Below are 11,571 nucleotides of genomic sequence, written 5' to 3'. Positions count from 1 at the left end.
ATCACTGGGAGGAGAGCCTTCACGTTGTTCGCATATAAAGACACTGTGGTCCTCAGTTCACAAAATCTCCAAGCTTTAGCACGAATCCAGTGAATTTAGTGCTTCCAGACAAGACAAAGCAAGAGACAGGAAGGTTAGCTGCATGGAGAAATGATAAAAATTCTTTAAAAAGATATACAAGACAGGCTAAGAGAGTCCATGAGCAGATGGAAGCTTGAGTACAATGTGAGGAAATAAACCAACTTTAAAGTGTCATCCTCATCTTCAACCTCTAAGGCACTGCTCCTTCTCCTCTCTGCAACAAGTTCCAGTTCTCTAAGACCTCATCATTCCACGTATTTGTGTTGGTGTGCATCCTAATTGCCTTTGCTGCATCTCAGACACACATACATTTTGGCTGCTTTGGCATAAGCTCCGGAAGTTCCTCCAGAACCCCCTCTCACCTCCACTCTTTCTAGAAGACACTCCTTAAAATTCATATCTTAGTTACCTGATTCTATTGTAGATATCAATTATTTTTCAATAACATAGCAAAGATGAGTGGGAAAACAGAGGACTGGGAAGCTTTTAAAGAACAACAGAGGATTACTAAGAAGGAAATATGCAGAGAAAAAAAAAAGTGAGGTACAAAGGTAAACTGGCCAAAAATACAAAGGAGGATAGTAAAAGCTTTTTTAGGTATGTGAAAGGGAAAAAAATGGTTAAGACTAAAATTGTGCCCATGAAGACAGAAACAGGGGAATATATTACGGGGAACAAAGAAATGGCAGAAGAGTTGAATTGGTACTTCAGATCGGTGTTCACTGGCGAAGACACAAGCAATCTCCCAGAGGTAACAGTGGCTGAAGGGAATTTATATTTGCCAGGAATTGGTGTTGGAGAGACTGTTAGGTCTGAAGGCTGATAAGTCCCTGGGGCCTGATGGTCTACATCCCAGGGTACTGAAGGAGGTGGCTCTAGAAATCATGGATGCGTTGGTGATTATTTTCCAGAGTTCGATAGATTCAGGATCAGTTCCTGCAGATTGGAGGGTGGTTAATGTTGTACCACTTTTTAAGAAAGGAGCGAGAGAGAAAGCAGGAAATTATAGACCAGTTAGTCTGACCTCAGTGATGGGAAAGATGCTGGAGTCAATTATAAAGGATGAAATTATGATACATCTGGATAGCAGTAACAGGATAGGTCAGAGTCAGCATGGATTTATGAAGGGGAAATCATGCTTGACTAATCTTCTGAACTTTTTTGAGGATGTAACTCTGAAGATGGACAAGGGAGATCCAATGGATGTGGTGTACCTGGACTTTCAGAAAGCCTTTGATAAAGTCCCACATAGGAGGTTAGTGAGCAAAACTAGGGCGCATGGTATTGGGGGCAAAGTACTGATTTGGATTGAAAATTGGTTGGCTGACAGGAAACAAAAAGAGTAGTGATAAACTACTCCCTTTCGGAATGGCAGGTAGTGACCAGTGGGGTACCGCAGGGATCAGTGCTGGGAACACAGCTTTTTACAATATATGTTCATAATATAGAAGATGGTATTAATAGTGACAATAGCAAATTTGCTGATGATACAAAGCTAGGTGGCAGGGTGAAATGTGAGAAGGATGTTAGGACATTACTAGATGACCTGGACAGGTTAGATGAGTGGACAGATGCAGTTTAATATGGATAAACGTATGCTTATCCACTTTGGTGGCAAGAACAGGAAAGCAGATTACTACCTAAATGGAGTCAATTTAGGTAAAGGGACAGTAGAGAGAGATCTGGGGGTTCTTGTACACCACTCAATGAAGGTAAGCATGCAGGTACAGCAGGTAGTGAAGAAGGCTAATAGCATGCTGGCCTTCATAACAAGAGGGATTGAGTACAGAAGCAAAGAGGTTCTTCTGCAGGTGTACAGGGCCCTGGTGAGACCACATCTGGAATACTGTGTGCAGTTCTGGTCTCCAAATTTGAGGAGAGACATTCTGGCTATTGAGGGAGTGCAGCATAGGTTCACGAGGTCAATTCCTGGAATGGCGGGATTACCTTACACTGAAAGACTGGAGCGACTGGGCTTGTGTACCCTTGAGTTTAGAAGACTGAGAGGGGATCTGATTGAGACGTATAAGATTATTAAAGGATTGGACACTCTGGTGGCAGGAAACACATTTCCGCTGATGGGGGGGTCCCGAACCAGAGGACACAGCTTAAAAGTACGGGGTAGACCATTTAGGACAGAGATGAGGAGAAACGTCTTCACCCAGAGAGTGGTGGCTGTGTGGAATGCTCTGCCCCAGAGGGCAGTGGAGGCCCAGTCTCTGGATTAGTTTAAGAAAGAGTTAGATAGAGCTCTCAAGGATAGTGGAATCAAGGGTTATGGAGATAAGGCAGGAACAGGATACTGATTAAGGATGATCAGCCATGATCATATTGAATGGTGGTGCAGGCTCCAAGGGCAGAATTGCCAACTCCTGCACCTATTGTCTATTGTCATAATGTTGCCATAAAGTGCCCTAGGACACTTTGGTGTGGTGGTATATAAATGAGTTGGTGACTACAAATAAAGAAAAAAAATCATGGTTGCATTTTAAATACTGTAGATTAGCACTGAAATCTTCAAAAACTTTGGAATTTTATATTGCACAACATAATATCAAACCACTTGTTACACTTTATAATGTCGCATCTGAATAATCTCTGCTATAAATAACTTTGGTGGCAGTAGTGATGTGGGATGTGGACAACAAAGCAAGTGACTGACAGATGTACACTTATTTACCAACTGACTCTATCAATGTTTGTGGACTGAAAAGCAGTGCTTTCAAATAACTTAATGAGCAGGGAAGATCACACAAGGCAACGTGAGATATTGTATCACTGACCTGCACACAGTGTGCTGAGCACGGATAAGGTTAGTGGTGAGGTCAGGAGATGTTGGGCTAGATGGAGACATGCGAACAACGTGAAGGCTCTCCTCCCAGTGAGGGTTTAGATTTACTGCGAATGGTCCACGAAATAAAAGAGGAAACTAACATCGCAGATGACTTGCTGAACTTGAAGCCACAGCATAACCTCCATTACCTAACAGCAAAAGGTGTTAATGTTTTTGGTGGCAATGCAACATAGCTTTCTCAGGTAGCAGATAAGAAAACTCTATCATGGTGACACATTGTGAAGGACCTAACCATACTGGAATTAATCTAGCTGGCTGTAAAGATCAAAAGGCGTTCATACACACAATTCCTCACTGCTTTGACGACAAATACCAGATATACTGCTGACAACCCTCACATTATGGAAATAATCAACTGTAAGGAGGAAGTTCAATTACTACACCAAAAAAAAAGTGCTGCACGTCAGAGTCATACAGCACGGAAACAGACCCTTTGGTCCAAATCATCCATGCCGAATAAGTTTCCCAAACTAAACCAGTCCTATTTGCCTCGTCTGGCCCATATCCCTTTCCTATCCATCTATCTGCATCTAACACTTCCTCTGGCATTTCATTCCACATATGCACTACCATTTGTGCCAAGTAAATGCCCTTCAGGTCCTTTTTAAGTCTTTCCCCCTCACCGTATGCCTTCTAGTCTTGATCTCTCCAGGGAAAAGACCTTTGCTATTCACCTTATCTTTGTCTCTTATGATTTTATAAACCTCTAAAGGTCACACCTCAATCTCCCATGCTCCAGTGAAAAAAGTCCCAGCCTATCCAGCCTCTCCTTAAAATTCAAATACTTCAGTCCTAGTAGCATCCTTATAAACCTTTTCTGCACTCTCTCCAATTTAATAATATGCTATTTACAGCAAGACAACCAGGGCTGCATACACCGTTCAAAGAAGTGGCGTCAACGTCCTGAACAACCTCAATGTGACATTCCCAACTCCTACATTCAACGATCTGAGCAATGAAGGCAAGTGTGCCAAACGCCTTCTTTACCACCCTGTCTACCTGTGACACAACAGACAAAGAACTATGTACCCAAACACCTCTGTCTCTATTCCACAACACTCCCTAACCATTAACTGTGCAAGCCCTCCCCTTGTTCGTCTTACCAAAGCAAATCCTCACATTTATTTAAATTAATCTCCATCTGGTACACCTTGACCCAATTGATCAAGATCCCTTTATAATCTGGGATAACCTTCTTCACAGTTTACTACACCAACAATTTTGGTGTTATCTGCAAATTTACTAAACATGTTTTCTACGTGCTCATTCAAATGGTCTACATAAATGACAAACAGTGGACCCAGTACTGTTCCCTGTAGAACACCATTGGTCATAGGCCTCCAGTCCAAAAAAAAACAACCCTCCTCCACCACCCACCATCTCCTACCCGTCAAGCCAAATTTTGTAACTGGCAAGGTCTCCTTGAATCCCATGTGATCTAACTTTACTAACCAGTCCACCATGTGGATCCTCATCAAAGGCCTGTCTAGTATTTGATGGAAAGAAACTGGAGCCAAACGGTGAGATTAGGGTGGATATGAGCGGAGAGTGTGGAGGAGTTCTGATAGTCAGAATAAAGTCAATGGTTAAAAGCAACCTCAATTCCTGTCTAGGACATACAAGACTGAAGCTAAAATCCTTGAATCACAGTAGGTAATGGGACTGGCAAAACCTATAAATTCTAACCTGGCTTCAGTAGGTACAGATCTATTGTCTCAGCTATTAAAACAAAGGCAATATAAATTTTAAAGATTGTTTGAATAATAAGCAAACTCAAGAATGTTTTATGCACACCAGCAAATTAAAGAGCCTGTAGGTGTGAGGGGTCTGCAGTTGTCTTTATAAATCAGTTCTTCTGTATAATGCAAATAGCTGCCATGGATTCTTTATGCATTAAAATTTTATCCAAATTTACAGGCTTTTGCATTCAATAGATGACAGGAAATGTCTGTAATATTTTTTTAAAAACATTTTGATCAGATGACCATGCCCAGCCACAGAAGTAGTAACAAGATTAATTAAACTCAAATGTTAAATAATTCAACAAACTGCTCAAGACATTTAAATCTTCTTTGACCTTGCAACTTTCTTAAAATTATTCAATAGCATTGAGAATGCAAATAGTTCAAATATTTGCATGCTTATATTCTGATCTAGCCCTTCAGTAATCACAAAATTTACACGACAAACAAAGGCACATACCAGTGTTCTCATCTGCAGCTCCATCAAGCTGAGGGATAGAAAGATTCCCTCGCCACTCAGCTTGACTATCAGAAAACATGTTATCTTCCTCAGATGAACAGTCACTTAAATTCTTCTCTGAAAATCTGAAAGATACTTTTATTGTAAAACAATTCTGCAAAAGGTATGAATTGGCTTTAAGAATTTTCAGCATAAACAATAGTCTAATATAACTAAGTTTCATATCTCCAGCATCCGCAAACAAAACAAGTTACTGGAGAAACTCAGCAGGTCTAGCAGCGTCTGTGGAGAAAGAAACAGAGTCCAGTGATCCTTTTTCTAGATTGAAAGCTTACTGCATTTAGGTCTGCTGACAATGCAGTATGCGAATGCAGAATACAAGAATATGGTCTCAGGTTAAGGTTAATCATGACAGACTAATGACTCAATTGTGATCCTTTAGAATTCAGTAATCCAGATGGATTGTGGACAATCTGGGGTGTTTACATTCAAGGCTGGGACAGAGTGCTTTATTTATCAAAGAGAAAAGGGAATATTAGGAGTGCCTAGGTCAGTAGAGGCAGATCAACATCATATTGTGCGGTAAACTCAAGGGGTTGGATGATCTACTCTTGCTCCTATTTAATACTTATCTCATCTATTCAACAAATACACTATCCAGAGCCAATTCCTTTTCAAATGTTGAAAGGAGGAAGTTAAACTCTTTGTTCTTCTTGAATTTGAGAATTTTTAAAAATGAATTAAATTTTATGTAATGACCACTAACCATCAGTAGAATTTTCATAAAAATTCAGCATGAGCAAAGTATTGGATGGTTTCATCTCACCTACATGCTTTAAATCAATATAGATTACCCATTATTTGATCTTTGTTGTTCAGTGACACAGGAGGAGATTTCTCATATACATTTGGCCAATACTCTGATGACACTACAGAACTTAGCTCAATTGCTTTTAAAAACAAATTGCTTCAATCCATTCCCAGGCTTCAGCATAATTACCTTTTTATTCATTCACAGGATGTGGGTATTCTGGCTAGAACTGCAGTTATTACCCAATCCTAGAGGCCTTTGAAAAGCTGCCTTCTTGACCTGCTGCATGAGATATAGGTACAACCACAGTACTGTTAGGATAATTCCAAGTTCGTTATCTAATTCAAGTTATCCAAAAAACCCTTTTAGGCATAACTTAAATTATCCAGCAAGACAAATTATGCAACTTCAAGCTAAAACAAATGGAACTATACTATTTCATAAGTTAGACTTCCACTGTAATATCTGCATGGAGAATCTGACCAAGTCTCTGGCTTTAAAAGCAATTTTTCACTAAACAGTAAGAGGAGTGGAGGGGATATGGAATTAGAAGCTCAGTTGGACAGGATGCAGACGTTGCAAACAATCTGATTCAACGAAAAAAAAAGTGGAGGGCTGAGAGAACAGTAGTAAGGACCAAATATCACCACTTTGGTCAACCTAACATCAAATATTACTTGGATAAGACTGTAAAGCATGGTACATTAATGATTAAATAATAAATGGAGGAACATTGCAGTGTTGGCATACTGTTGAATTACGAATGCTACAAATCTGATTCATACAGAATAAGTATTGCCTGCAGATGGTGACAATGAATAAAAAGTACCTCAGAAAGTCTGCTACAGGAAGTATTGTATTATTCGTAGTGCTCGAGACACTAAATGTAGACATTGCTTACCTCATTTTTCCAATATTATCTGGAAATTCACCATCCCAACGTTGAGACATTATTAAACTGAGTTCCAATTCTTCTTTTTGAATTTCTGGTTCATTTTCTTCGTCATCACTATTCTGCTGGTAACTGAAACTTCCTGCAGATTGCTGTTGCGAACATCTGACAGGTGCAAATGGAGATCTTGCATTCCCAAACCCGTCTTCCTCTAACCCAGCTAACAGATGCACTACTGCCTGGTCCTGACTGGCACCTATATGAACAGGTCACATATTTTAAAAAAAAGTGTTAGCTTGTGTGCAGTAAAATTCACCAAGTTACACATCCAAATACCTTGACGCTCCATTTTCAAAGTAGATTCTTCCACGTCATTTGTGATAATATTTGCAAAGCAGCTCATTGTCCTGGACGGATATGAATCTGCTATCCTTACCCGACTCCAGACCTACAATGCAGCTCTCAAATGTGCTCTGAAAGGCCTGCCGAGTCAGAGTTGTAACAAACAGCTAAAGTCTAAAGAATGAAAATGTGCAAACCACCTGGTACTGATCTCAAGTGTTGGAACTAACAGTGACAAACTGAGCCCTGTGGACCCTCAAAAATTCTCCTTTTCAGCATTTGGGGCCTTGTGCCAAAAAACTAGGAGAGCTGTTCCACAAACTCATCAACAACAGTCTAACAGTATAGGACTCTGTGCCAGACACCAATCACTACAATCCCTGGGTACGTCCTGTCATACTGATAGGACAAATCCACAAGTGTTGGCAGCACAATGGTACATGGAGTTGCCCCAGGAATCTCAGCATTGACTGCAGACCCCGAAGTGTCATAGCATCAGAAAAAACCTTAAAATTTATGCTCCAATGTCTTATGGAGTTCTTCAGAGTACTATAATACTAGTACTATCTTCCCTTTATATCTTCCTCTGTAGATTTTCTTCTTAGGGATTTCTATTTCACAGGTCAAAAGACGAGGTACCTTTAAGAGAGCTATGTTTCGGGCAGTCTGTAAATGCTGGTGACTGGGCAGTTCTCTCTAACTGTTCAAATCTTTCCCAGTCTTATACCCCAAAGCATCAGATTGTTTCACAAGTTATTAATATGGTCAATAAGCTAAATTCAAACTTGATCGGAGGTTGGTATTTTGGGCATAATTTAAACTGTTTGGCTGAATTTGAAGTGGTTTTTCTGGTCTCCAGGCAACCCAGCTAATCTAGCTGTTCGACCATATGTTACTTTGTTCAGAACGCTTTGTGCTGTATCAGGTAGTTCTGCTAGCTTTTAACTCTCAAAAAAAAAAGTACAGTACCCCTTATACCTTCATAAAGGCAAGGAATCAAGATACTCATCTCCCATTGCCTCAAAATCTGGCTACCATCTACATGGATGAAATACTCTCCACTTGCCTGGATGCAGTTCCAACAATACTCAAGTAGCTAAAACACAATCCAGGAACAGAGCTGAAAATGTGTTGCCAGAAAAGCGCAGGTCAGGCAGCATCCAAGGAGCAGGAGAATCGACGTTTCGGGCAGGAGTCCTTCTTCAGGGATGCTCCTCGGATGCTGCCTGACATGCTGTGCTTTTCCAGCAACAGACTTTCAGCTCTGATCTCCAGCATCTGCAGTCCTCACTTTCTCCTACAATCCAGGAACAGCCCACTTGATTGGTACCCTATACACAATCATCGACGACGACGACAACAACAACGTACTGAAGAAACACATCAAGATTCCTTTAACACCACCTTTTAAACCTGCAACCTCCACCACCTAGAAGGACAAAGCCAGCAGATGCATTGATATCCCACTACCCACAAGTTCCCCTCAAAACCACATATCATCCTAACTTGGAACAATATCATATTCCTTAATTCACTGTTGCCAGGGGAAAAAAAATCTCCAACTTGCTACCCAACAGCACTGTGGGTACACTGGATTTCTCCGTCTCAAGGACTGTAGTGATTCAAGAAGGCAACATACCGCCAACTTTCTTACACAATTAGGAATGGGCAATAAATGCCCGCTTAGCCAGTGACACCTATATCCTATGAATGAATAAAGAAAAAAAGAAGACACTGGGTGTGGAGAAGTGCAGAAGGGTTAAGGTAGAGAGTAGGATTTTGCTGCAAAGAATGTGCAAGATGAGGCCAACCTTATGCATGAGTGACAGAAGACAAGGCATGTTCAGGAGATAAAGACAGTTAAGAGAAAAGGTATACAGATGAATAACTCGAAGAAAACTTGACTGAATTTTTCCATTCATGAATTAAAAGGAATTTAACATGATCACTAATTTGAGTTGCAGAAGGTTACAAAGATTTGAGAAGAGGAGGAATAGCATGCCAGGGCAACACAGTCATACCATATCTCAATTGTGATTGATAAAGGCTTACCACAGTACAGAGATGGAAACATGAAAGAGGTCACATTTGGAAGTCTCAAATTTTAAAAAAAACTAAGGGGAAATCTTGAAGATGTGAGGGTTGGTTTAGAAAGATTGTGAAGAGATATAATAACAACACTTGAGGGGATGGCGTACCAATACCTACCTGAGAAGAGGGACCAATTATAAATATAGCTATCAAATAAATCCAGAAAAGGAGTAGGTTGGTCAGCAGTTGAGTGGGAACAAGGTCAAACTGAGGTTTATCTAAAGATGAAGTAGTCAGAGAAGACATGAAGTTGGAGGAAACTAGAAAAATATACAGGTATGTGCTGAGGCAGTGGGTCCTTGGCTTGGTGACTCCTTCCTCTTGCCCATTTTGCCTGTTCTTCATGAAGAACAGACCTGTAGTGTGAAACTGAAATATTCTGAGAACCTACTAGCCAAAAGAATCTATTAAAAAAAAGAAATCAGCGCATTAACTTCTGTTTTCTGCCTCAATTTTGATAAAAACCTACCATGAAGGCACACAATAATGAATTTCAATTTTGTCAAAATATTTCAATGGCACCAAATGGATGTTGAACCTGACATACTCACCGAGAATCGGAGAATGAATTAACCTTTGTGATGAGGGATGGAACGTCTGGCTGCTCTCCATTATGCTTAGAATAGTTTCTTCATCAACAATCGCTTCTTCAGGCTCTGCATTTCCTTGACTCACCCCTTTTTTGGGAGGGAAGAAAAATTAAAAGGAAGAAAAATTACTGTAATTCACTTAAAGATAATTTATGGGAGATGACATACCAGTCTAGTGATCCAGAGGCCCATGCTCTGGACTCATGGGTTCAAAACTCACCACAGCAACTGATGGCTTACAATTCAATCTCAGTAATTTTAACCATGACAACTACCATCCAAGTCATAACAACCCAGCTGACTCCATAATCCAAATTTCCCTTCTGGCAAGAAAAACTATTCTCCTTGTTCAGTTTGGTCTTCTCAAAACCCACAGCAATAAGTCTGACTCTTAAATGCTCTCCGAAATGGCCAACACATTATTCAGTACAAGGTCAATGAGAGATGGGCGATAAATGCTTATCTTGTGAGCAATGTTCACATACCATTAAAGAATAAAAGTGAAGCAATAAATCATTTTTTTTAAATAATAAATTTGTTCCTTACAATTTCAAGTCACTTTTGCACTGAAGATTTGAATTTAGTTAGTCTGAATCAAAAACCTCTGACTTCTAAAAGGAACAGCGTTTAGACAGTTCTGCTAGAATACCATAGTCGTGTTCCAGTGGAACTTCACTTAATAGAAATAATAGGGCTTCTGGGAAAAAGGTGGGATTAAGAGGCAGACCATCAAAACAAAAACACTTATGATCTCTCAAAATCACCTAAAAGCCTAACACAGTATAGCACAGCCTGATTGGAGGTTTAAATCACATTTATTAAATGAAACAAAAGTAAATTTAACACAACACTGAAAAAATATTAATGCAGGTACAGAGGGTCATCATCATCAACATCGTCAGGTGCAGTTTTGGTTGTAGAAGTGGATGGCTGACCTTGATTGTCTTTTGACTGTTTCTTGAGAGTTGAAATAAAAAAAAGACATCCAGTTACTGCTGCTTTGCACTTTTTCTTCGGTGTTAAAGAGGCTGTTCATAGGATGCCAGGTGATATCTAATTGAATGAACTTCTACCCTGCTGCGTTCTGCATTGTAATCATTGTCCTCTAAGAGCTATAACTGCCACTCAATTTCCCACAGGATAGAAGACAAGAGAGCAGTGGTGCTGTATCCTGGACTTCATTGTTTTCATCTCCACCTTCCACATCCCCCTCAGCAACAAGCAGTTGTAGAAAGATCTTCACAGTGGGACTCAAGCAGCTTTTTATCATCCTCACTTGCCACTTTTTAAGGCCAACCTGCTTTGCAAGGGCAACACAATACTCTTGATTTTTGGGAACTCCTCCTACAGTTCACATCCTTCAAAATCTTGAAAATAAAAACCTGGGAGAAGTTGTCACCAAACTGCATGCAGACAGCCCTTACTGACATCACCCCAGACCTCCAAAATAATGTAAGTAGCTTTTTTGATGTTGAAGCTCTTCGAAAATTGAAGAACTCTGGCCCTATTATGCCCATCAGTGGCTGTAATCAGCCTCTTGAATGTACCTCTTAAATAATAAGCTTTAAAAGCTGATATTGCATCCTGGCCCATGGGTTGCATGAACAGGTTGTGTTCAGAGGTAGAAATATCATAGAATCATAGAATCCCTACAGTGTGGAAACAAGCCACTTGGCCCAAGAGGTCCACAAGAGTAATCCATCCAGAC

At 40.2% G+C, this 11,571-nt stretch overlaps 1 protein-coding gene across 3 annotated transcripts in view; it reads right to left on the bottom strand.

Annotated features, from left to right (window-relative positions):
* rev3l (REV3 like, DNA directed polymerase zeta catalytic subunit) overlaps positions 1-11,571 on the bottom strand; it is a 187,291-nt gene that overhangs the window by 80,031 nt on the left and 95,689 nt on the right. For 2 of the 3 annotated variants that reach the window (XM_072551797.1, XM_072551806.1), the window contains exons 10-12: positions 9,825-9,950; positions 6,850-7,096; positions 5,138-5,262 (exon numbers count right to left, since the gene is read on the bottom strand). In XM_072551797.1, the coding sequence (XP_072407898.1) occupies positions 5,138-5,262; positions 6,850-7,096; positions 9,825-9,950 (498 nt within the window). Of the gene's footprint in view, positions 1-5,137; positions 5,263-6,137; positions 6,233-6,849; positions 7,097-9,824; positions 9,951-11,571 lie in introns of those variants that run through there. The other variant, XM_072551816.1, reaches the window with a different exon arrangement.

Source organism: Chiloscyllium punctatum, chromosome 3 (assembly GCF_047496795.1).
Source record: "Chiloscyllium punctatum isolate Juve2018m chromosome 3, sChiPun1.3, whole genome shotgun sequence".
Lineage (NCBI taxonomy): Eukaryota > Metazoa > Chordata > Chondrichthyes > Orectolobiformes > Hemiscylliidae > Chiloscyllium > Chiloscyllium punctatum.
This window is presented reverse-complemented; position numbering and strand designations above follow the sequence as displayed.